At 39.4% G+C, this 27,173-nt stretch overlaps 1 protein-coding gene across 1 annotated transcript in view; it reads left to right on the top strand.

Annotated features, from left to right (window-relative positions):
• HDC (histidine decarboxylase) overlaps window positions 1-26,700 on the top strand; it is a 908,850-nt gene extending 882,150 nt beyond the window's left edge. Inside the window, exon 10 of the mRNA XM_044076311.1 lies at window positions 25,790-26,700. Coding sequence (XP_043932246.1) covers window positions 25,790-26,560 — 771 coding nt within the window. The 3' untranslated portion in view covers window positions 26,561-26,700. The remainder of the gene's footprint in view (window positions 1-25,789) is intronic.
• The last annotated feature ends 473 nt before the right edge of the window (window positions 26,701-27,173 follow it).

Genomic DNA, 27,173 nt, shown 5'->3' with positions numbered 1-27,173 from the left:
AGCCATGGGTGTTACATGAACTGCAGAGGATGAATCAGCATGTCCTGTGGTAATAATAAATGTTCCTGCTTATTATAAAATAATCATGAGTAGACTATTACCCACTTCTGTATTGATAGACCTTGGTACACATGTCAGCTGCAACCTGGGTCTACTGTGGAGAGGTAGACAGTCTACATCTACACTCCTGGTCAACAAATATAAATAAATAAATAAATAAATAAATCTTACATTTGATTAGCAACAGTATTACATCAATAGCAATATATGTTAGCAATCTCCTATACCCATCCCTCATCAGACTTAGTAATGAATATAATCCTTCCCTTGACAGTTAATGCGCCAGACACCTGCACCAACTTGACAGACCTCAGACTTGTCTGAGTAATAAAACAGCAGTGGGTCTCCTATATGTGCCTTCTGCGGGCAGACTGACAATATCATATAGATAGCTTTGAGGCAGATTACGTATGCTTTACAGGGCTATCTGTGGCCAAAATGAGATGACAACGCTGCACATGTGTAAGTGATGTGGGATACCAGTCACCTGTTCCAGGGACCTCAGTGTACACTATGACATACATAGGACATGTTGTAGAGACAGCTACAGCTCTCAAAGGTTGTCACTCCTCTGCAGTAGGCTTCAAATCCATGTCAAGCAGAGCAGCTCCATTACTCTGTTGAAGGATGGATGACTTGATGTGAAAAGATTGTCTGGCATGGATCACTGCTGCTTTTCTCCTGGACATGAGTGGTCCTTGCTAGACAAAACTTGACCATGCATTATATATGCCTTTGAATATTATATTGTGATGTAACAGCTATGCTTGTAAACACCATCAGGTCCATGCCTTAGTCACATCCTATGAACCTCGGAACCTATGGAGATGTACATGCAAAACAGAACATCATACTGTATTACCGTTCTGATGAGATTTGTCTTCATTGCTGACATCCAATCCTGAGCTCTGAATCTAGTAGGTTGACTTTGGGTGTCCACCCATATGCTTGTACTAAATAATCCTTAATGAGAAAGTTAGACATATTAATGAGACACATTTAATTGTCTGACTTCACAGCCTTTACAAAAGCATCCAGTATACAGTAGATGAATTATTATGCTAGCAGCTGTTTAAATGGCTACATACAATCTAAATGACAGGTACAGTTAGCATTTGAACAACACAAATGGAGGTAATAATGTCATATTAATATAGATAATTACCATGTGTATCAGACGTATAGCTTTAGTATCCCTGAATACAAAAGATAGACAGGGATGTGGCACAGTTATCATCAACTGCACAGGGTATTGTGTGGGGTGCAGGAGGCTTAAGCTGATACAAAAGGCAGCCAAGTGTGTATGTGAGTAAGCAAGGGAAGCAGGCAAGATGGACCATGTAAATGTTGCGTGTGTGTCTGTACGTGCCCTCAATCTGACATTGGTGTGTGAGTGTCTGCATGAACACAGCCAAGCTCAGTGCTAGACCTGTGTGTCTCTATGTCAGACAGCTGTGAGCCGTGCAGGTTAGAGCTGACAGTTCATCATCTCTGCTTCTGAACACGAGAACTGGCTTTGTCAGGAGTTGCACTGGCACCTCCCTGCCCAAGGTGAGATGCTTTGCTACTACCTGAAGGTGACCTATGTCTACTGGACATGCCCCCTTCTCGGGAACAACCAAGACCACAACCCCATGGCCTGCTACATCTGGGTGTGGACAGCAAACTCCCTGCTGGAGTAGTGGATGTACTACCACTATGGGAGCATGATAGGGCATGGCCACATTGGCTCATAGCAGATATAGTTGCTGACCTACACCCACGAGGCTGATGCTCCCTTCCCAGCAGACATTCCATCACAGACAATGTGCATTCCATGTCAGATACACTGTGCAGCCTCACAGACACATCCCATTCCAATGTGTCATTCAAACAATCCAGACAATCAACAACACAGTGGAGGCAGTCACAGATGTCAGACTGTGCTGCATCTATAACCCCGAGCATTCTCCTGGAGTTCCTTTCTGAATGTGCCTGTGCCTCCATGTCGGCCCTAAACATACATCGATTGACACGTGATGAGACACCTACAACAGGTTGGGGAGGGACAGCAGGCCTCCTCCGAGCACCCCTATCAATCCCCCTGTGTGGCACCTGAACAACAGTTTGGCTATGGCCAGTGTCAACAGTCATTGAAGCTGCAGTAACAGCCACACTTTCCTGGTCAATGTCCTTGCCCTCCAACTGTGCTATATCTATGGCCTCAGTGGACTGGGTATGTGTAGGCATACTGGCTGTGTCTGGTGATAATGAGGGGGGGGGGTCACTGGATTTCAACCTCTATGTCAGAATCAGCCTCTGCAACCCCCAGCTGTGCCTCACTATGGCCACCAGCATTATCAGAGTCTGATGAGACACTGACATCAGATGGCATAGGGGACACAGAACCACTTCCATGATAACCTGTGATAAAAGGAAGGAAAACAGGAATAAATCAATACCTGCACTACTGTGCTACAGTATATGTTAAGCAATTTACACAGCCACTATTACAGACATTCATACCTCTTAACCTCTTAGAGCAGGAATGTAGACAGAGCCATAAATAATGGGTGGACAAAGGCCCAAGAATAGGTACCATTGTGACATATTGCCTTACAAACCTAGAAAGGTGATAGAATAACAGGTATTGCTTCACCATGACAATTATGATGGGTATGCAGTCTGCATGTGAGATCTTTCTCACTATGTTATGTTTCCAATCTTTAATGACCTGTCAACAATTTGCAAGTCAATCACTATGATCTTAAATATGGGCCAGAGGTATGAGACACACATCTGGACATTCTGCAAATATATGTACAGTTGACAATTATGCAGACAGTACAGCAATCCATATAGCAGGCCTGAGATGACACTTTAGCAGATATTTTGGAGTATTTCTACATTAATGACATAAATATATTCTGCTTACCAACTGCAGGAGTGATCCATGGATTTCAGATGGTCATGAAAAAAGTAAAGGTAGAGGTAATGGCAATAGCACCATGTTTAACAGTATAAAAGGGGGTAATTAATATTGTATATCTAAAGTAACTGAAATCTTAACAAGAATGTGGCTGACAACCTCTAAATGACCTTAAAACTCCAGCTATCTTAAGTAAATCCACCAAAAAAGCACCCTGGCACACATTAAAACTATGTACACTGTTACAAAATGAATGGGACAGTATTCTACTGGTGATCTAACAAAGACTACCTGGAAGCTCCTCCTGGGATGCAGGACTGGCACCCACATCCAGAACATACCAGCTAATGGACTGCTGGGAGCTGTCCTGTGTGGCATGTTTGCCAGGAATTCCTCAGTGGCAGTGAGAGGTTGTTCTGCTGCAGGCCCACTACCAGTGACCTGACAATCACATGCCACTTCAGCAGCATGCCTCCTTGCAGCATGAATCATGTCTGTGGCTCTGTGTCACATCTGCTCGTACCTGTGATTCTGTCGCCCAATTGTATTGACATTTTAGACCAATTCATCCCACAGAGCTGCACGTTGTGACATATTTTCCCACCCTCTGGACATCAGGGCCGCATGATGTTGCCATAACGCTTCAATTATGAGGTCATTCTCTGCCCCTAGAAAGGGGGGGCCTATGCTGCATGGGCCATTATTTACTGAAAGACAAAATAACGATAACACATATAAGGATCACATAAGTACAAATAAACTCTTACAGATAAGGCAGTACATAAAGGCTTTCAGTATTCACCACTTGTTTACAATTTACAGATTCAACAGTGGTCAACAAATAACACGGGCTACAAAACAAGGAGAGTAGCATGGCGAACATATCCTTGTTTGTATCATAACAGAAAGTCACTTATGCTCACACACCCAACAAAACAGTCCATTCTACTGTGCCAAAGCAGGAACTACCCCCCCCTTCCAGAAATAAATATAACAGGCTAAGGGACAAATGTGCTAAACAAACAAGAGTGTAATCTTAAAATTGCTCTCAAAGGACCTATCCATGAAACATGTTTGCATAGTTATCACACAGCATTAGACCTTTGGCCTACTCTGCATCCTCTGTACCTTTCAAATGTCTGGTAAACAAGGTCATGTCATGAGTACAGTTCTAACAAATCCTTACTGATTTACTTCACATAATGTACTTAGATGCATTCCAACATATGCATTACTTAGTTAATAAAACGGATACATACCTGATGGAGTACAATATTCCTCTGTTAAAAAACACTGTTCCAAAATAAATGTGTTATTAAATTTGACTTCTAAAACTACTTTCATCCACATTGGTTTGCCAAGTTACACATTTGCCTTTTTGCAACAGTGTACATTAGTAACTGATTGCATCTGGCCTAGTCTGTGCCTCAGAGATGCAAATTGCAGCATGCACTGCTGAACTGCATGCTAATCAAACAATCCCATAGAGCTACTTAACAAAATATAAGGCATCAATGTAGACACTATGCCCTTTCTTATATCTGCAGTGAGGAAATAGTGGAGTATGAATACAATGAAAGCACTGACAGATTATTAGTAGCATCTACATTTCACATACAGTTGTGTGCTACAGGCTGAAGCCGATGCTGCTGCTGCTGCTGCCAATAGCCATAGACAGAGAGGGTGAAGACTTTGCAGGGCAACAACACAGTAGAGGAACTGTGGAACCACTGGCAGCCTTGAGTCAGATACAGAGCCAAACCGCAGGGAACCCATCCCAGTGGATTATATGTGTTGAAGTTAGTATTTTAGACACAGGTACCCTTAACCGACTACCAGGAAACATACTTGGTGTTTCATAGACATCAGCATCCAGGATCTTCCAAGCATTCCTGCATGCTATGCTACAACATGGTAAAGGGCACATATATTTTAACATAAGTTCAGAGGAGAGGATAAAAAGTATGCTGCAATTGTAACATATATCCCACTACTCTCCAGTAATGTGTGCTATACATTGCAGTTAGGTACACAAGAGAACAACACCTAGGGACAGGGTAGGGTCTGCATTAACTGTAAAGTCTATCATGTGAACAACTGCCAAGTGATGTGTAATGTCATGGGAATCATGTGGAACATGTGTCCTGGCAACCCTTGCAGGTAGAACGATTTCCATGTATGCCAAATTCCCCAACTGCACCAATTGTGTGGTATGGGGGATATCTCCAAGGTCACTTAGTAGGTGTGGATGCATGCTATGCACTAGAGTCATGGCTTAGGCAACCCATTGGACTCACACACACAGACACACACACACACACACACACACACACACACACACACACACACACACAAATACTGTAATGAGACACACAGTCCAACCATTAAAGCCACAGAGCATGTTTTTCAGCTACTGGACTCACAGTGCCAGTGCCTACATACCTCTGGCTGAGAACATCATTACAATCCATTGACATCTCCCTCAATGCTCATAGCATGTGCTATGCTACCCAAGGTAATATAGTGGAAACAGCTGCAGGATCATCAAGGGGACAGGGAACACATCCTACCAACAATACCAAGGTCACCACAGCCACAAGCCAATGATGATCCAGAAAAGGGACCAACAGCAGGTTGTAGGCAGACATAGCCATGCTCAGTAAGTCCTTGCATTAGCTATGGGACAAGCCATAGCACACTGACTCAACACCTAGGAGGAGGCTAAAACCATCCTCTAACATCACTATACATCTGTACTAGGGATGCATTAGAGATGACAGTTCTCAACCATAACTAAATCATACAGTAGGCAGGATGACAGACATGTAGGGTAACCAGACCAAAACAGTCTTGTTAATGCCATAGCAGACACACATCTTCACTCCCCACCCCCAAAAGAACAATCAGTGCCTGTTTGTGACATCCAATCTGTCTTTCCAGCTGCATATCATATTAGTTCCAGTTAATATCCTTTGACATGGTTAATGCAATTATATTGAATGGTGTACACACTGTATGTCCCATACTACTGGACAGATAACTGATGAATGACCAAAAAAACACAGACATGTAAAATACTGTTGTATAATTCGCAAACAAACATCAGTGCAGGGTGTGTAATCAGTTACTCCAGTATTGTAAGAGTGAAATATGTCATGAAATGTACAGGTAACATGTAATATTTTATTATGACTGCACATTATTATCAATCTGATTGTGTGTTGCACATCCCTCTCAAATGTACAGATTTTCACAGAATGCACTGATGTTGGACTAATACATTTGGTCTGTTTCTCATAAAATTGTGGATGTCTGTCAAATCATTGGCATATAATTGAGGACTGAGGTCAGGAACGGATGGTACATATTTGAGTTTCAGACTTCATATCCTTCATAACAGGCATGCTAATGTATAACCTGTTATTCTATCCACTTCCTAAGTATGTAAGAGCAAAATTTAAAGAGTGTCCCTATTTATAGGCCTTGTCCCCCTGTTAATTGTGCCTTTGCACAGATTCTCTGCTTAAAGGGGTTGAGAGGTATGGTGCTGGATTCCTATTGCTGCTTGCTACAAAGGTGTATGTGTGAAACACAGGGTTAAGGCACTCATCCTGTGTTTGGTGACTTGGTGATGGTGACTTGGATTGTAGAAATATGTGGGGATATTTCCTGTGTTGTTACATAGTCTGGTAGTGTATGTGATATATTGATTTTATATTCTGCCTATTATCACTTGTTTTTATCCTAATATTTGGAGTTTGAATGTTGCTGGGAGTAGCACAAACAGAATCAGCTGTGTGTAGCTTGTTTGCGCACACAGCCACAGTGCACAGACTGTAGAAGTGGACCACCCAGGTAGCAGACAGGAGCCAGACATCTTAAAAATAGATCTGGGATGCATTCTCTTAATGTCAGTCTGCATAGTGCAAATCTGCTAAGTACTATTGCTCTGCATGTAACAGTAAGAACCTTAGGATAAATATTAATATAAATGCAATGCTACAATACAAAATAAAATAAAAAAACAACCAGCGAAGCCAGATATAAAAAACATTTATTCTCTTGGTACCTCTGCCTTTCACCTTTAATAGATACAAAATTCAAAAACCCAGCACTTTAAATAATTGCATAACAATTGAGTAATTGCCTTCTATTATTTCATTAAACAAAATTCCCGCCAGTATTAAAGAAATATTACATTAATACAAAAAGAGTGCAAAGTGAATGCAAAATTCACACCCCCACCACCAACAACCCACACATAATTACCAAAAATATAATTGTCAAAATATCATTATCAAAAATTCAACAAAGCCTCTTGACTGAGAACCCTCCACACCTTATCAGCCCCCTCCATTATGGTGAATTTAGGAGAATGTGTTCAAATACCTCAGATGTAAATCTAAGGTGATGTTATTTTTTTGAGGTAGAACAAAGACTTTTAGCAAGTGGTTATTCAAAGGATGTTTTGGAATGATCCTTTAAAGAAAATAAATGGGGGAAGATAGGAAAGGGATGAAATGGGGACCAAGCAGGGGGGACAAAGTGAAAGGAAGGCAGGTATGTGCAAGAAGGGTGAAGGTAAGAACCATAGCTATCTATTTCTTCAACAGTAATAAATAGGCACATGTACAGTTTATTAGCTGAATTTGGACTGGGCACATGTACAGATTATTAGCTGAATTTAGACTGTCACCTTCACAGAGAGGGGTGACAACAACATAGCTGCATTATGAAGCCAACTGGACCAAATTAAGTGTGTCAAGTAGGCAAGCGTGCAAAATGGAGAGCTATGTATGGGACACATTTTCTTTTTTTTAGGGGGGAGAGGTGCCCTTTTTTTAAATAGAGAGTAGAATGTTGGGGAAGGGACATAGGCAAGTCTGGGGCAAGCAACTGGGGAAGGCGAGGAATCATTTGCAGACAGGCAAGACATACAAGACAAGAGACAGGTTTGGAGAAATACACAAGAAGGGGGTGAACACCTTGGTTGGGGTGAGGATGGGGGTGTCGAGGTGCCATGGAAGTCAGCATGGTAACAAAATGTGATTCAAGTCCTCAGCCATTGGACCCTCAGCACTGTCCCATCACTGTCCCACTGGCTGCAGTGGCTGACGCCTGCACCTATGGCCAGTCTGCCATACCAGGATGCAAAGCAGACTCCATCCGGCGTAGGCATGCCCCAGTGTTCTGGTGCACAATGCTACGCACCATGGCTAGCAACTCTGCTAAGATGATGTATGCACCCCCTCTGCCTCTGCTCCAAGAGGTGACCACAGGCCTGGTCCCTGGGGTAGAACTACCTGAGGGTCCAGGTAAGACAGGGGTAGCAGGGGGGGGTGCTGCCAGGCTGCAGCCCAAAAGTGCTGAGACTTGCTGCTTCAGTCAGTGGAGTGAGCGTAGGCAGATCACGGGGATACCATCCTACCCTGCTGTGCTGTAGTAATAGCATAAATAAAATTCAAACCAAAAATTAAATAAAACATTAAACAAATTAAATGAAAATTATACAAAATAAGGAAACAATAATAAAGCAGTATAAAAATTTAAAATAATATAATTATGAACAAAATGATAAATCATAAGAATGAAAATGTATTTATCAACAAAGAAAAATATGAAATTATACATAATAAAACATAATACATAATACCAAATAATATAACTACAATAAGTAATTTAATTATATAAATATACTAAAAATAATAATAAATATAAGAAATCTATTAATAAATAAAAGAAGAGAAGGGGTGGAGTGAGAGAAAAAAAGAGGAATATTAGTAAATTCACAGATAATATACAAAGCTTTCTACAATTAAGGTATTCTATTCTGTTACATTCTACTGTTAACAATACCAACTGCTAAAAATGTTCTTTATTACTTGGAATACATGTACAGTGATTACATTTGACAGCAGGCCATTCAAGACACAGGTCTAGTGGTATGCCCTTCAAATGCTATAATGATGATTACTTATCAGTACTGTATTTTTTATTAATGGCAAACTAAAACAGTATTGTAATCTGCTTTACATTTGGGGAGTTAGGTATTAGAACCCACAACAGTGCCTACTGTAATACTTTACTATCCCTTTGGAATACAACATAATGCAAGCACTCTTTCCTTTTACACCTCATAGACTCATGTTCATTGTTATCTGAGAATGTGCAGTTGTTGCTTTGTCTTACATATCATACCTCTCCACCTTTTACAGCAGGATATCTTGAATGACCCATAACTAGGAACATATTTCAAATATTGCTCTTACACACATAGATAGTTGCACAGGATTCATGTTAACATACATTTCGACATCCATTAGTTATTAACTTCAATATAAATTACTTGCCAGAAAACCATGAATCCTACAATGAACAGACCAAAACAGTGATTCTTAGATTCTTAAATGTAAGTATTCAGCAGAAATAAGTACAGCTGACAGCTATGCTGCAGAATAATACATGCATAGCTGCTTTTACAGTACAGACATGCATTACAAAGTTCATACAACTGCATGATATAGCAACTAATCTGTGTATCACTGTTAATGCTGAAATAACAGCACTTTATATAATTATGCTTATTCACCACATGCTTCTCGCATCCTGGCCCATCGCCTCACATGGGACCTCACATTTCAGGCCCTCTCTTCCGCTGCTGTGGAAAACAAGAAAAAGAAATAGCATTATGAATACCAGTTTCTAACATATTCACCTTGAGTATTTATGAGTACTAAATGTAAAGCATACATACACATCTCTGGGGTGTCCGCTGCCTGACACTCCCTGATCCAGCAATCAAGGGTATCTCTTTTTCTGCGGCACAGGTTGTCATAATGACATTGTTCCCCAGTGAGGGGGATACCAGTCGCACTAGTAAGGGCCCTTGCTGAACTATCCCAGGCTTCATATTAATAATGGTAGCTGGTATAGTTCTCCTGCAACATCCGGGGTCCATGATCCTTAACCAGGAGCCCAATAAAGACCTTGGACTCCTGCACACCCCAGTGCTGTGCTCTGAAATGCACACCCTCGCCAATGCCTGACATAGTTGCCCAAGGTCAAGCTGAATGTCTAAAGTACAATTCCCACCAATTAACCTTTAAATAGCATGTTCTCATGCCAATTATGCTTGCTGAGAGTGTGCAGTGTCTACATTTTGATACACTTGAGTGATGCTAAGCAGGGTGCACCCTTTTCATATGTATCCAAAAATAACTTACAACCAGTGCTATTCCACTGTTATTTCATTACACTACCACTTTATTTGTATAAGCTGCAATCTCACAACAGTATAAATAAAGTTTGCATACCCTGGACTAGAACCCAGGACCATCTCTACTCTAGTCACAAACTCTACACATATTGCCACAGGATTTGTTACTTACAGTCTGTATTTTACTAATCATTGTTAAGTCGATGGTATGCATGTAGTGCAACCCCACTTACTGGATTTGCACAATGCACAGCAGTGCTGAGCAATAGCAATTGAAAGCCCTGTTTCTATTTTTGGATCTCTGGGTCATGTCTGATACATGGGTGGTCCTGTTGAGCAAACGAGGTAAGCACAGCCAAACACTGCCACGCATCGAGCAAGCATGACAAAAAAAAAAAAAAATAGAATGAAAGCCAGAATATACAGATATAACTAGTTCTGGCAGTTTTTCCAAGGTTTTGGCTGGTATTTTTGCTGTGTTCCTTATAAACATTGTGGTTTTGTAATAGTCATTCAGGATGGACAGCACTAAATAATGACAGATGTTTCTGTTTAGAACCTCCTAATCTTCATAAGATTTATTTTGTCAAGTTCCTAAGTTTATAGGGGCAAGATGCCACTATCATCCGGCCTTTATTTAGTAGCTTTGTACAGATATCCTACTCTAAGAGGTTGGGAGGTATGGCGGTGGGCCACTGGCGCTCTCCTGTTCATAGATTCATTATCCGTGTTGTTCTACAAGGTTTAGCAGCCAACACTACTGGGTCATGCCTCAAAACCACACTAAGGTGTACTGCGCAATGTTAATATGCATTGTGCATTGCAGAGAGCACACTGTGACTGTGTACATGGATACACTCTATGGAGGCTCTACATGGAGTCTATACAGAGTTTATTGAATCATGCAGAATGTCTAGTATGTTCTATTCCCAGGTAGGTTTTTTTTTTTTACAATCTGAAGCAATTGTTGTCAGGAACATATGTTGTAAATAATTTCCTTGCTAATATTGTTGAATCAATATTATTCCAGTCTATTTCTGGTAAATTTAAGTCTCCAGCCATTATTACTCTCCCCTTCTGTGTGTCCTCCTAAAACATTTAATACACTGACAGACCTGGTTTCCAGTCATTCTTATTTAACCATGTTTCACAAACAATAACAACATCAATTTTGTGGGAATGTAGCAAATTTTCCAATAAAAAAAAACATTATTAATGCTCCTGGCATTAGCGCGTCTATATCATATTATTGCACAATGAAAAGAGTGAACCCTCTTTCACTGAACTGATAATATCGAAAGAATAAAAAAGTGAACACATGGAACAGCAAATTTTTTCCCAGGGAAAAAAATCCGCTGCTCTGCACAAAAAAAAAAAAAAAGTTTAAACACAAAATGTAGTGGGGGGCTTAGACCCCCAAAGTTGAGGTCTGTGCCCCACATATACACCCCCACTTAAATATACCAAAGCTGAGATTGCACCATAGTGGAGGAAATGGCAAAGTCCCGAAGATGGCCCACTGATTTTTTTCCCTGTGAAAAAAAAAATCGATGTTCCATGACTTTGCTTTTTTCTGCTTTCGACATTATCGGATCAATGAAAGGGCATTCGCTCTTTTCATCATGCGATAATGTAATTTAGACCCAGATTAGCAACCATCAGAGATGCATCAAATGTTGCTATCTGTGAACTGTTAAATTTACGACCTGGTGAAAAATCTTGCCTTGTGTTTGTCAAATATTGCACAATATCCACTGTAAAAATTCTCTTCCCTGATCTTGACAAATGCATGCCATCCTGTCTGAAGATGTGTGCCCAAGATTAGGTTTGGTTGCCTAACATTTCAATTTTTAAAATGGGACTTTTTTTCATGTAGGTGTTTACCCCCAAAAATCTTTTCATTCACAATGACCAGACTCTCCTGTCTATATGTAATTTGCGAAAAATACATCATAACAGCTGCACAAGCTATTTTATCTAAGAGTGCTGCAGGTTCTCTACTAACAGAGTCCATGCAGATGGCATCATTTTTACCAACATGAATACAAACAGATCCATACTTCCTTGCATTAAGGCGTTCTAAGGCTTGTCTTACATCCTTTACTTTTTGCTCCTGCCAATTATAACGCTATTTGATTTTCATTATCCTCTCTGCAAATGTAAGAATCAGTTACTATAATAAAAGAATCTCTAATCAAAATAACATCTTTCTGTTCAGATATGAAGAATATTCAACTTTTACTTCAGTAATATCTACTCTATCAATTGTTATAAAGGAATGATCTTCATCAACATTAGTCTTATGAATCCCAATTGTTTTCATTCTGCATTACACTTCCAAGCATACAATTCTTATCCAACTGGCTTTGTACACCCACAGCTTGAGCCACGTTGTCAACATCTGTCATTCTCATCTTTTTTTCTTACGGTAATGTTCTTTAATCCTTCCATGTTCAGTTCTGATTTCTTCCTTTAAACCTGCCCCTTGCCTTTTTTTCTACCTTCTTTGTTGGAAAATGATCCCTTTTTCTGTAGACTGAATATTTTCTGATAGAAAAATGTTGGCATCCCTCTAATCTGTCACATAGCAAAGCAGTGTTTGTTTTTGTGTGTATTCTCTTTACTTTACAGACATTTATCAGTTTCTTTTTCTTCTTTATTTGTTTTGAACTTCATCCTTTCTTTCTTTTTTATTTCCTTCTAAACACTCTGAATCCTCAAATTGCTGAAAACTTGTATCCAGCATAAATTATATACCTATTCTTACAGTCACTTCTGCAGTTATTTTTTAACCATTCTAAGTATTCTCTTTTTTATTAATGTGTTAACCAGGCAGACCTCCTGGACATAAGTTTTTCATTTCAAGGATGAGATTAGATAAGTGCACTATCTCATTAAGTGACTTGCTCACAGTAGCCAAATGGAAGTATAAATAATCAGATCCTGTACCCTTGACAACAGGAACCAAAACCATAACCCTCTCAACTAACTGACTAAGGTTGCAGTTTTTTTTTTTTTTTGTGATTGGATGGGTATAGTTATCCCTGTTGCTTTGATATGGGCAGCATCTACAGATCCTCATGATGGTATTAACTGCTGCAGTCCTCACATCTGGGATAGGTATCCCGTAACTATCAGGACTTCCAGTGCTATACATTCACCCAGGGCTTTGGCTGATGCCTTCCCACCAAAGGCTTAGCTACATCAGTGGTATCAAGGGCTCATCAGCTGCTGACATACTCAGATCTTTCTTGCTGTGCAGTGTGTTTAACTGTACGTGTTTGTCCATCAGATAAAGCTACTTCCAGTAGCTGTAGAAGCAGCCCAGAGGAGATTTTTCTCTTCTCTATTTATCTGCTTGTTTGGCTCATGTCTTTACTTAAGCCAGTTCTGAAGAATATTTTGTTAAAATTAATAATTATGTGGTGAGTAGGAAACAATTCCTCCCCAAGGATTTCCATACTAGGAGTTTGCTCTGACTTGGTGCAGAACACAAGGTTGGGAGGGTGGCCTAATGGCTAAGGTGTTTGCCTTACAAACAGAAGGTGCAGGGTTTGAGTCTCACAAGGGATAATTGGCTAGGCTTAAAATGGCCTGCAAGGGCAGTTAGCCTAATACTAACCTAACAATGTGGACTCCTGTCTGCTTTCCACCTCACTCTGAGTACACCATGGAGAAGGACTGAGTCTCCAGTAGTTTCTGTGCAAAAAGGAGCATGTGCCTACTTCTGGGCCACTATGCAATCTGCCAAAGCCAATGGGAGCCTCCCACCTAAAAAAAAAGAAAAAACGTAGCAATTAGAGGGAGAGACACTGAGAAACCAAGAGCATCTCAGGTGACCCAAGTTTCCCTGGGTCTAGCAGCCCTGCGCACATATAGGTACTTTTACAGTGTCCACCCACTAAGATGGTTTTGCCTGAGGCTTCTTGCATAATCACTCTTCAAACACCCATGCCAATTATTATTTTTTCTGAGTTCTCCCAAACTGATAAACCCAATATGCCTTCACTCTCACAGATCTATATTGAGATTTCAGAAGAGAAAGGCAGGATCTCCCACTATCCTAGTATGCAAGGAGGTTCCCAGTGATCACATCAAGGTTTCACTCCCCCACTCATGACTTCAGGCTTCCAGGGCTGCTGTTCTCGAAGTCATAAGGCACAAAGCACTGAAGCAATCACTTGTACTGCCATCGTGTCTTGGCCTCTTCCAACTGCACTTCCTGGTCCTCTACCAAGTGCTTAGCTGAGCAAGATAAGTACTTTATGCCCTTTTTGGAGACTAGAGGGCTTGACTTGGACATACCCAAGGTATCTGGGTCCCCTTTCTAAAAGTGTAGACATTCTGCAAGAGGACACAAAAACCTAAAACTCAGATGCTGATGTGATCATATATGTGGGCCAGATTCCATCTGCCAAAAACTATAATTCTATCACAGAAGACTCGCTTCCAATGCAACACCACTAAAGGATTTTTTTTCCTTTGGGGGCACATTTCACATAGTGGAGAAGGTTTTCCAGTGGAATACTTGAGAGAAGGCTAGCAAAGGTACAAAGATTATATTGGCTTGGCTGTACCTAGACCTCTAGCTGTCCCTACAATGGCAGGTACCATGAAAGATGCGTCCAATAATGCATCTACACAACCTGACTCCCTTCCACTCTCTCCTTGGAAACCTGACCAGCTCTTTAGGGATTCCTATAATTATCTTTATAGGACTCATTAAGTGGATCCAGATGTGGTGTTTTTGGATCCCAACAAGGGGCCTACCTTGTCTCAAACCAGGAATCATATTCCAAATGATAAGGAGAGAAGAGCACTTGACAGATTTGAAAAATAAAGTGTATACCTCTTCTACCCTTTCCTTCAGAGCTTTAAACCACCATCCCACATGCTTAAGCAGCAATCCCTGCTGGAGAAGATGAGGGCTAAGGCAAATGGGACTGAAGACAAAGATATGAAGCAACAGATACTGAACCTATGTTACCTTCCTTTCCAGGTTGCCAAGCATTCAGAGATAATATGTGACTATGATGCTGTGGGCACATCAAGTTAGAGGGTCCATAATATGGAGATATTCCAGTCTGACAACCATGGTCATGCCAGAGAATGACAAAACATAGAATGTTAATGATTCACTGTTCAAGGCTCTCCTGTTTGGACACCCAGATTAGAAAATGTATCCAGTGTGTAGGCCAAATTTTTCTGGTACACGTTCGTACCAGTGGAATACTCTCTCATACTAAACAGAACACCAGGTATGACAAAGGGAAAAAAGGGCAAGTTTAATAAAGAATAGTAAATCCAGTGACAAGCCTGGGGGCATCGGGGCCAAGGCACCCAGAGTGATCAGGCAAGACTTATTTGAGCTGCCCCTTCCCATTCCCTCCACAAGCCCATCCCAACCCATTACTCTCTTCCTACCAACTCTGACTCCCCTTCAGAAAAAGCTGGAGGGCACTTTTTATTTACAAGAAATTGTGAAGAAATCAATCAATATCAGTGGGTGTTAACTGTCATCAAAAAAGTTACAAGTTGTTGTTTCAGGACATTGTAAAAATAAGACTCAGTACATCAGACCTCAGGGACCAACAAGTCTTCATTGCTGCTGTCACTGAAGAAATGACACAGTCCAGGGCCATAGAAGAGTTCACTTGGGGAGAAAGGACAAGTAGTTTGCTCAAGACTCTTTCTAGTTCCAATAAAAGGGACTTCATGGAGACCCATCCTACACCTTTTTCTATCTGAACAAATTCCTCTGAGTTTCAAAATTCAATGCATGTACCCTCTAAACTCTCTTGACCCTGGTTCCTTCCACTGTTCTTAAAGTCAGTCTAGATCTGAGGGATGCCTACTTCTATATTCTCATTGAGAGAAAACAAACAAAAAAGATCCTAAAATTTGCAACCGGGAAGATCAGTTCCAATCTACTTTCTTACTCTTTGGATTGTTCACTCTTCCCATAGTGTTTCTAATATGTCTGGCTACAGTCATTGCCTATTTATCCCTACTCCCCTATGAGAGAGATCCTAACAGACTCCCAACAGAGCATCTTTCAGGTTTTGAACTTCACCCTGAGTAGCTTCAGGAACCTGGAGAAGTCCTGCCTCAATTCCTCAAAGACACTACTTTATGCATGTAGTGCAGCCCCACTTACCGGGTTTGCACAATGCCCAGCAGTGCTGAGCCATCGCAATTGAAAGCATTCTTTTTCTATTTTTGGATGTCTGCATCATGTTTGCTACATGGGTGGTCCTATTGCACAAACGAGGTAAGCATATCATGCTGTTCATGCCAGCAGTCATGAAAGTATCACAGTCAGAGTGGACTCAATTCTCACTCACATGGACATCCAGCTCACCAGACTGAGCATGGACAGAGTGATGGTCAGTTGTCTCTTTGGTGTCAGAATTCAACAAGTTCAGATATGATCAGATCACTGCCGACAAGAGTGAATGTTCTTAGACACTATACTATATATGTATGGAAATATACAGAGAGCTCAAGCATGTCTAAGTGACTGAGTCTGGGAAAATACTTATCTTTACCAGCACCTTATTATCACCATAATACACATAGAAAGTATATGACATTAACAATTGGCTCTGTAACTGGTGTCACCAGACTTATTCAATATTTGTCAGTATGAGGGTATGAGCTACATACCTGACTGCCTTTTGCATCATGGACAGCCTCTCCCTCTTCCTATGTGGCTTATGTTTATTAGATAAAACACTTTTGAACCCATTGGTGCTTGTTTTAGACAGTGCCAGTCTTCTAAACCTTGTAATTTAATCAGTTCAAATAAGGCCTGTATCAGGCTGGCACTGATCTGTAAGGAGTCTAAACAAGAACATTTATTTATTTATTTATTTATTTATTTATTTGACATTTGTTAACTGGGTTGGTCTGACTGAACAAAAACCCTTTTTCAGCTGAGACCCAATGAGAAAAGCTCCAACATTGCATTACATACATATTAATTAACACAGACAGTTGTTGCAACAGAAAAGCAACAATGAATAACTAAGGTTAACTGTATATAACTAGATCAGGTTTTACATAAGAAACACATTCTGTGGAAAATAAACAAAACTACGAGTAACTCAGTGATTTATCATCAGGGACAAAAACAGTATACTAGGCATAATTCATAAATGTTGTAAATATCAAAGTATGGTCAGTTTTAAGTACATTTAGGAAGAAAATTGTAGTAAGGGAATGAGGAATATAGAACTAGCCCAAAGTAAGAGTATATGAGATGAAAAAAGTACTAAGGTATATGATCTAAGCTAGTATAGAGTAGATTAGAAACAGAACAAAAGTATATGGATTTAAATATAGAAAGAAAGAGAACAGGTAGGAAACTTATGAAAGGACTAGTAAGGTAGTAGCTGACAGGGCAGCACTCTGTGGTAGGGGAAGGTAGCTTATGTTGGATCATGGAAGGGACGTGACCATGATTTGTGGACATAGTCTTTAATTGTTATTTTAAAGGTGTTAGGGTTTGTGACACATCTGACATTATGGAGTAGTTTGTTCTAGGCATTTGCTACGGAATAGCTGTAAAGTAATTTACGAATATTTTGTTGGGCATGTAGACTTGCAATAGGTTCTGCTGAGAGCTACTGAGAGAGCAATTGGGAGTATAGGACTGGATGAGAGTGGAGAGAGTGGGACAGGAAGAAGGCTGATGTAAAACTGAATGAGCCAAGAAAAGCTGTGGTATTAGAATTTTAGGAAAATGCCTGACCATGAGGTCTTTCTAACCTCAAAGTGCCCATACATCTGCATAATTACCGAAACTAGTTTCCAGTCTTGCAAGAAAACTTCCTCTTTACCTGAATTTAATGCCTATCATTCATTCAGATCATCCAGTGATGGTAGGTGCATATCTGTATCCATCCATAACCCCACTACCTCATGAGAAATCTAGCATAATAATCGTAAATTCCTGGATAACTCAATATCAATACATAAACCAAATTACCATATCATTACAAATGATAAAATCTTATCTCTGTCACCCATTACCTATGATACCTACCTAAAAGAATTTGAATCTTTCAACACCAAACCCAATACAACCATACATTATTTGACAAACAAATGACACAAACAAAGATGCAAAACTCTTCCTAAACTTTAATTCCATCTTCTTCGACAAGAAGGTACCCTCTCCCTCTAGGAGCTCCAGCTTTCTCAGTCTTGTCCTCATTAATATTACACTTATCTTTTCCATACCTACATTCTTCCCAGCCATTGGCCATATCTGTCCACTAAGGCACCACATGTTTCTTGACAACCCAAATATTCAACAAATAGCATTTTACTTCGGGACTTCTCTAAGGCCAGTCTCCATCCCATCTCAGATAACTTAATGCAATTTAATAACTGCATTCCTTGGGGAACCAGTTTCCATAGCAGTAATTACACCTCAGAGTTTTCTGTAACATGAATTCCTGCATCAAGACATCTGTTCTTATCCATCAAAAATATGATGGGAAATTTAAAATTAAGCCCCTATGGTATAATCAAGCTATAAAACATTACAAAAAAAAAAAAAAAAAACTGGTAGCTCAAAGAACAAACTCCTTCTTTGTAAAAGCAAACTCAAAAACATATGTAAAGAATTCAAACATAAGTCTGAACCCTGTAAATCAATGTATGTATTAAATATCACCTTCTCCTCCTCAGATTATCACAAGGCCTTCTTTGCTTTTGTTAAGAATCTCTTAAACACTACTCGGCATTGTACTGAACTGATTTTTAACAGTACTACCCTTTCAGGTCTGGAATACATCACTAATATACTAGGCAAAAATGTAGCTCCAGCTTTTCTCCACTATTCCCTCTTTCTTTACCCCTTTACTCTAACTTGCCCCTAATTCCCCCAACATAACCCACAACAGGTCCTCAACATCCTCACCAGAACCAAAAATATTTCTTTCATTGGGCCCAACAACATAGCAGGCTGTTCCCTGTTTAGCACTAAACACAGTTTAGCAGAGCATCCCCTGGTTAGTATTAAACACACTCTAGCAGGCTGTCCCCTGGCTAACACTAAACACAGTCTAGCAGGCCATCCCCTGTTCAGCACTAAACTACCTCTTACTGATCACTCTTGCCAACCTGTTTAAGATCGGCCTCTTCATTGGATATGTGACTGAAGCTTAGAAGAATAGCCACAGTGGTCCCCTTACACAGGGTGGCCCTGACACTGACGCAGGAAAGTACAGACACATTAATTTTACTAGCACTGTCTGCAGTATAATGGAGTAAATAAAAATGGAGCTCATAAATAATAACATACGTAGCCTGCAAATCCCTAGCTCTAAAGCAGCTCATCCTTCTGAAGAGTAGGTCCTATCTACTGAAAATGTCATCATTTTTTGAATGGGTGACTGAGGCCTCAGATAATGTAAAATCAGTACACACCACCTACACTGAACAGGCAAAGGCCTTTGACACTGTCCCACACTTTAGCACCACAGATAAACTCACATAGTGAAATGTCAACTACTGTGTAACTCAGTGGAGTGTCATGTGGTTAATATAATTCACGCAGTACGGGCTGGTGGCACATTCTCCGTTACAGGGTTTGTCATCAGTGTAATAGAGGGGATAAAGCCCTGACTATGACCCGCATGTCCTGAGTTTAAGCAGTGGTTCAGGCACCTGCTGTTGCTGACAAGGGAGACACAGAGGAGTGAAGGAGGTGCAGCTGCTTACTGATATAGGGAGCAGTAGAGTCACATGTTTCTTGAGCACATAAAAATGTTCATCCTTTGTGGAGATGAAGAAACATGCATAATGTGCTTGTTCTAGGAGGAGGGGTCATCAGCATACTTATACCACTCGAAATAAGTCTTATGATACCCAAAAAATAAAAACAAAATAAAAAAACGACCCAAAACATGCAGAGAAACTCTACTTTAATGACACGAGCAGAAAACAGCAAGTCCCATAAACGTATGATACACCCAGTGCACATCCTCCCGGAAGAAAGCTTACTGAGCTTGTGCAGTTTGTTAGGGACCTAACAAAAAAAAAAATCCTGATGGCTGCCTTAGTGGCAGCTCTTCTCATTTGCTCTCACCCTAGTAAATGTAGACGGACAGGCCAGTTGGCTGAGACTAAGCTGATAACCAGTAGGCAGCAGGGGATAAAATGTTAAGTAAACAAAGGCTTGACACCAGTGCTGTGCCACAGGGTCCATGCTGGCTCCACTTCTCTTCAGGTTATACTTTCCTGCTGTCCAAGCTGATGTCAAAGGTCTCTGGCTGACTAAGTTTGCTGAACACTGCAAACTCAGTGCAGTCAAACTCTACTGCTGCTGCTGCTGCTGTATATCCTGCAGCCAGTTTTAACCACACTAATTCCTGCTAAAGGAATTACATGTGTAAAGGTCAGTGTAATAAAATGCAATATAGTACATAATGGGGATCAAGAACAACCCACAGAGATGACACCATTAATCAAGATTATTTGTTTGTTTTTGTTGACCAGGAAAGTCCAACTGTGTAGGAACCCTTTTTAAACAGGGAACTGGGGAGAAAAGTGTCACATAAGTTTATATATAATGTTATGCAGTAATTAAAGATATGTTTACACAATATAGTAATTAACCTGAATATGATCTATGCATCAGTGAGTAAGGATATTTAGTTAATATTGCTTGCATAATTCCAAGTAGCATTCATAGAGTTTTTGTGAACATAGTTTGATATGATAAGGTACAAAAACAGTTGGACAGAAAGTAGGTTTGGAAGTAACAAGAGTTGTAGCAGTTATCTTTGCTTATGCACTCCAAATGACAGTAAAGGGAAGGTGTGAATGCAGTTTCAGGGTGAAAAGAGATAGGTGAAGGATACAAAGAGAAACAGATGACAGACAAAGGGGAGACTAGTTAGGTAGAGGATTGTGACTTTGGTAGCAGTTTATGTTGTTACTTTGTGTTGAGAAGAAATGAGAAGAATGGAGGAAGATGTTGTGTGGTGGGTGCAGAGAGGAAGATGAAAAGAAACTGTGAGGAGAAATGAGAAAGAGAATGTACATATTATTCAGTTAAGACAATTTTAGGGAGTGGGTTGGGTAAATATGGGTGGATTTAACCAGGATTAGAACAAGAGCAGAGACAGTTTGTGTTTAGACTCTGTCTAAGTTGCATTTTGAAATTTGGTAGTTTGTCAGTTTGATTGGGTGATAAATGGAATTTCAAAGTTCTGAGACATAATTATAGTATATAAAAATCTCATGCATTGTTCTAGGAGATAGATATTAGGAAGAGGTATTTTAGATCTCAGTTATAGGAGTAGAATTAGTTCAGATTTTGTAGTGTAGGGCATTTTTTCTGGCATGTAGATACTGTCTGAGCAGTGACTTTTTGAGAAAATATTTAGTAATGGGGTAATTCAAAAAAGTCTAACACACACAGACACACACACACACACACACACAGACACACACACACACACATATATATATATATATATATATATATATATATATATATATATATATATATATATATATATATTAGTGCAACACCGTTTTGGGTCCTATGTGGGGTGTTCACAGAAAACTTTGCTACTTTATTGCAGCATGTCCAAGCTATAATTTATATGTTTTGTTCAAGTTAGTATGTATTGGGGAAGCATACAACAGAGTTGTCTAGAAGAGTTAGTAAGATATGGTTTGACCTTCTAGAGATGCCCTAATTCAATATGCGTCTTTGATAACTTGACATAGATGCTGGTCAGATTTTAGTTTTCATCAATTAGTACATCTATTAATTTAGTTTTGAATACTGTTTCTATTTTGGAGTTGCTTGTTGCATAACTGTGAAAGAAGATTATTAGGGCAGTATATTTCTTGGGAGTAAAACGCATTAATTTAAATTTTATAGTATTTAGGAGTAAGTGGGAATCAGTTAGCCAGGAATAAATTGCAATGAAAGAGAGTTGGGGATTTGTGGAGACCAGATGAGTGACAAACCATCTGTATATTACAGAATGGTGGCAAGGTTGATTGCTGTATGTAATTTATTTGTAAAGATGTTGAATAGGAGTGGTCCCAAAACTGATCTTTGTGTTACTCCCACAGTGAACAGGAAAAGCAGGGAATATTCCTATTGCTATTTAACAACTTGTCTATTAGATAGGTAGCCTTAGCAACATGACAGGGATGGAAGATAAAAGACCAAGGGTGCTATGGTACCATGACAGGGATGGACAACTAAGACCAATGGTGGACAGTTCAGAGAGGAGTTTCAAATGGGAAACAGTGCCTATGATGCCAGGGATGGACAGCCAAGATCAAGGGTGCCATGGCACCATGACAGGGATAGACAACCAAGACCAAGGGTTCAATGGCATCATGACAGGGATGGATGACCAAGAGTGCCATGGTACCATGACATGCTTGGGCAACCAAGGCCAAGGGTGCCATGGCACCATGACAGAGATGGGCAACCAAGACCAAGGGTGCCATGGCACCATGACAGGGATGGATGACTAAGACCAAGGATGAACAGTTCAGAGAGGAGTTCTGGATGGGAAACAGTGTCTATGAAGAGGGAAGAGACTAAGCTGCCTTCATTTCTTTTTTTGGTTATTGGTATTGGTGAAGCTAAGAAGGTCGGTTGTAGATACTGTGACTGAGATGGAAGCTATGTTGTGTATCAACTAGATGGCTGTTGTTGCTTAATGAGTTTGGTATAAATACATTATTCTAGTATTTTGTGGAGAGGGGTAGGATTGCTATAGCTCTATAGTTTGAGAATTCTACTACATTTCTATCTTTGTGTAAGGGAATAATATAGGTCATTTTCCATATGGCATGGATATGGTTTTCGGTTATTGTGATGTTTATTAATATTGAGATACTATAGGCAAGAGTTTTTTAGATATTCAGAAGGTAATTTGCCAGCTGCTAAGGTAGCTGGTTTTTGCTTGGCAGGCAATTTTCATATTGTGGATGTGTGGGCAGTTTAAAAGAAAAAATACTGTTGTTGTTACCTAGTAGAGCTGAGGTAGAGGGAGGGGTCTGTGTATTTTGTTTGAGTAATGATGCAACAGAGTTAGTGAAGTAGGAGTTGAATTGCTTTGGTATAGTTCTATTATTGTTAGTGGCCTTAAGGGCTATATTGTTTTGGTGTTTCTGTTGGATGCTAGTAGGATTTTTTTTTATCTTTTTTGATTTTTTTAATAGGTTTTGTAATCATGTTTGGAATGATTCTTTGGTTTTATTTATGTAGCATAGTTTCCATGCTTTCTCTCTTGGTTAAAGTAACTGTTTGATAACACTTGTTAGCCAAGGAGCTGGGATAGATTTTACTGTTTTCAGTTCTAACTAGTGCCATTTTGTTTAGGATGATGTTGCTAAAGTGGAGGACAGCACCATCTAGAGGCAGTGTTTTTAGCATATTCATGTTGTAGAGACAAAGAGGAAATAAAACCTTCTTTTTTAAAGTGTTTTCAATTTCGTATTTGGTTTCACACTGTCATCCTGTATAGATTATGACATATCAATAAAATAGGAGATGGTCACAAACACTATTGGGGGCATCTGGAGAGCTTTATGCCAGAGTTTTATTGGTTAAGATCCAGTACAAAATTGTCTATTACCTTAGCAATTCTGGTTCTGGTTTGCATTAATTTGGATAAACCATGGAAGGTTAGGGACTCTGTGGGGGTTTCTGAGTTTCAAGCTTGCCAGTCAATATTGAGGTCACCCATTGAATGTTTTGAGACAGCCAATGGAAGATAATTTCTGCTGTTATTCCCACAATGGTTATGGACTTTTTGGCATTTGCTTTAAGTTTCATTAAAATGATTTTTGTGTTGTTAAAATTGGGAATATGAAAGGTGTGAAGATTTACCTCAGTATTGGCTTTATGCTCCTCATTACGTTTTTTCCTATGGACTAGTACATATTATAGCCTGGGGTAAAATGTCACTGTCTTTTATTTCTGGTTTTAACCAAGTGTATGTTATGATGGGCCAGCTACATAGGTTCGTAGGTACATTGGGTGAGTATCATGCCAAACAGGCATGGAATTCATGTATCTTAGTGTATTGATTTGATGGGGGATGGTTGAATTTCGCTGGGACCTTGATGAGGATGTGTAGAAAAATTCAGTCCACTGATACTGAAATGAAGAAAGAAAAAAGTTGGTTTTAGTTACTTTAGTATGGTGAAACTTACTGGCATAATGGGGGAAATACTGGAAATAATATGGGGTTATAAACTCTTCTTAGCTAAACTATATACAAACTTTATAAGTGGTTACTCTAGACTACAAGACTAGTGACTGTATCCATTCTAGTATACATGCCAGCCAACAAAATTGTACATCAGTAGATGAAGTTCTTCTTAAATGTATGGTTATTAAAATATATATTGGGTCTGTTACTACTACAAGCTGAATTTAATTGGTTGTGCTACATGTAAAGATGTAAACCCTGCCTTCACATATCTAATGTCTGGTCTTGAAGCTGATGTCATTGGCTGCTCTCATGGGTTGAAGATATGCAGGTTTAAAATGATGGGTTGGGCTGGTTGACGGACAGTTTGAAATACCGGACTATGCCTACAGGTGGAGTAGCAAGAAAAGCTTTCCTTTGACCACCATGTATTGACTATCATCAGGAAAGCCTTCTCTGTTGCATAACGTTTTACTAAAGGACGTTAATGCCCCTCTCTGTTCTTCCCCAATCAGGCCCACAATAAAGTTCATTGCCAATTTTGCTGGTATTGGTTCACACTTATTGCTCTATTTGAAAAATCCTGTCTTCTAAAAAAGAAAATCCAAGGTATGTCTTTACTGAGTTACCATGAAAAAAATCAGTGCCTTATCACTATTCTCCATTTCTTATAGATTCCTGTTTGGGCAACTCTACCTTGCCCCCAAGGCTATAAATGACCTTATCCTTTCTGATGTGTTGCATTTCTAAAAAAACTGGAAATACTACCAATAATCACTTCAAGGATCTCAGTCTGTAACGTAATATTAGTAGAATGCCTTGGTGGGGTATGTACCTCACGCAAAGGGTCCCCTACATATGGAATAAGCCTTCAATGCAAGTCGAACAAAGTAGCCCTATAAATCTCTTTTAAACAAATCTTCTTGATAGGACTATGCAAATTCATTCCACGATTGTCCTGTCTGGGTCTTATTGACAGATGGGAAAAAAAACAGGGTTAACATTGGCTAGGCCGTAAATCTACTGTGCTTATTATCTAGTATAAACCTATGAGCCGTAAAGTACATAGAACTATCTTCATCTTCATCACAAGAGTGAACACTGAATTAAGTTATCCAAGTTATGATTAACTGTACTTGCAAAGACCTGCTCCTCTTCTTTACACAGTGTGACTAAAGTATTATCATAAGTCATTTAAATTTTGTTGACTATTACTCAGCTAATCAAAGGACAGCCAAGTATAAAAGTTTTAAATTAAAATATGGTCACAGATATAATTACATATTAGAAGTACTTTTGGTGTTAAGGGACTGCCTCATTATGGTAACAGTTGTGATGCTTTCTGGTACTAAAATATTTAGAGAAGTCATCATAACATATTCTGTTTGCAATCCACAGGGACCAAATATTCTGACTGAATGCCTGTTAAGAGAATTAATGCAATCTGGCAGCATGTACCTTGTCCCAGCTACAATTCAAGACAGATTTATTATTCGTTTCACAGTGACATCTCAGTTTACCACTAAGGAAGATGTATTACGTGACTGGAACATCATTCAGCAAACCGCAAGGAAAATAATTAGCAAGTATTCCAACTGTCAGCCCATGATAAACATAGACTGGTTCAAGACAAATCCTGAAAATGATAAAAACAGTCGCCTCAGTGATATTCAAGTTGCTCAAAATCAGGTCGTGAAACAGAGAGCAGAAGAAGTAGATTCAAGCATCAAACAGCAAGTCAACAAGGAACAAAGAAATCATGAAAACTTAGTTACTTCCGACAATGAAGAATGCATGAGTGCAAGTGAAGAAACATTTGCAGGAGATTCCCAAACAGTCATAAAATGCAAACCATCCTCCTTCATGTTCAGCAGCTGTTTAGCAGTTCAAAGCACAAAGAAGGCTGCGCGTTGTCACAGCTGCAACAGTGTGCCCATGAATAGTCTGAGAGAGTTCTCATGTCAAAATATATTACCCAATGACAGCAGTACCATAATGAACCCCCAAGTCAGCGATAATATGCTTTCAAAATTACCTGAGAAAGTAATGATTCTGGAAAAAAGTGCCTTTAAAAAGCTGACTAAATTTTATAGTGTACCTAGTTTTCCTGAGTGCAGCATCCATTGTGGTGTTCAACTGCCATGCTGTCCCCTGCAAGCTTTTAGTTAATCAAAAATAATACACTTTAGCCATAACTCCAATAAGTATAGTTATGCCTGAACCATTGACTTATGTATATTAATATGCAATTATAACAATTGTGTTCCTCGTTTACTTCCTGTTATATACTAATTGTAATGAAAAAAATATTTCTGTATTGTATTCAAGATAAAAGTTGCCAAACCCATTTATTATAAAACGTGCATTACACAGTAGAGCCTTTGAAGAGAAGTAGGGACCTGACAACCAGCATAAGGGAAAAAAGACTATGCTAAAATGCAATTTAAGCAATACCATAGATGCCTTCTTATCATGGTGTATGGATTGTTTCATTTCAGCACATTACTGTATGATTTTATTCTTGCTTAAATTATTTAGCCCCATATATTGTAAGAGTGGATTACAGCAATTAAAAATGGTAAAAATAAATGTTGAAACATAATTTACTAAGTGTTGTCTGTCTATGCAATATTTTTTGCAAATACAGGCTTAAGCTTTTAGTTTTATCAGACCTACTTAGAAACACTTTATAAGAACTTTTAACTCTGTATAGGATGTGGAATACAACATGCTTACACACTTCCTTGAGACACATGTATAACTAGTCATTATCTCTCTGGCT

The sequence above is a fragment of the Protopterus annectens genome, chromosome 7.part0 (assembly GCF_019279795.1).
Source record: "Protopterus annectens isolate FY-2018-M chromosome 7.part0, PAN1.0, whole genome shotgun sequence".
NCBI classification, from domain to species: domain Eukaryota; kingdom Metazoa; phylum Chordata; order Ceratodontiformes; family Protopteridae; genus Protopterus; species Protopterus annectens.
This window is presented reverse-complemented; position numbering and strand designations above follow the sequence as displayed.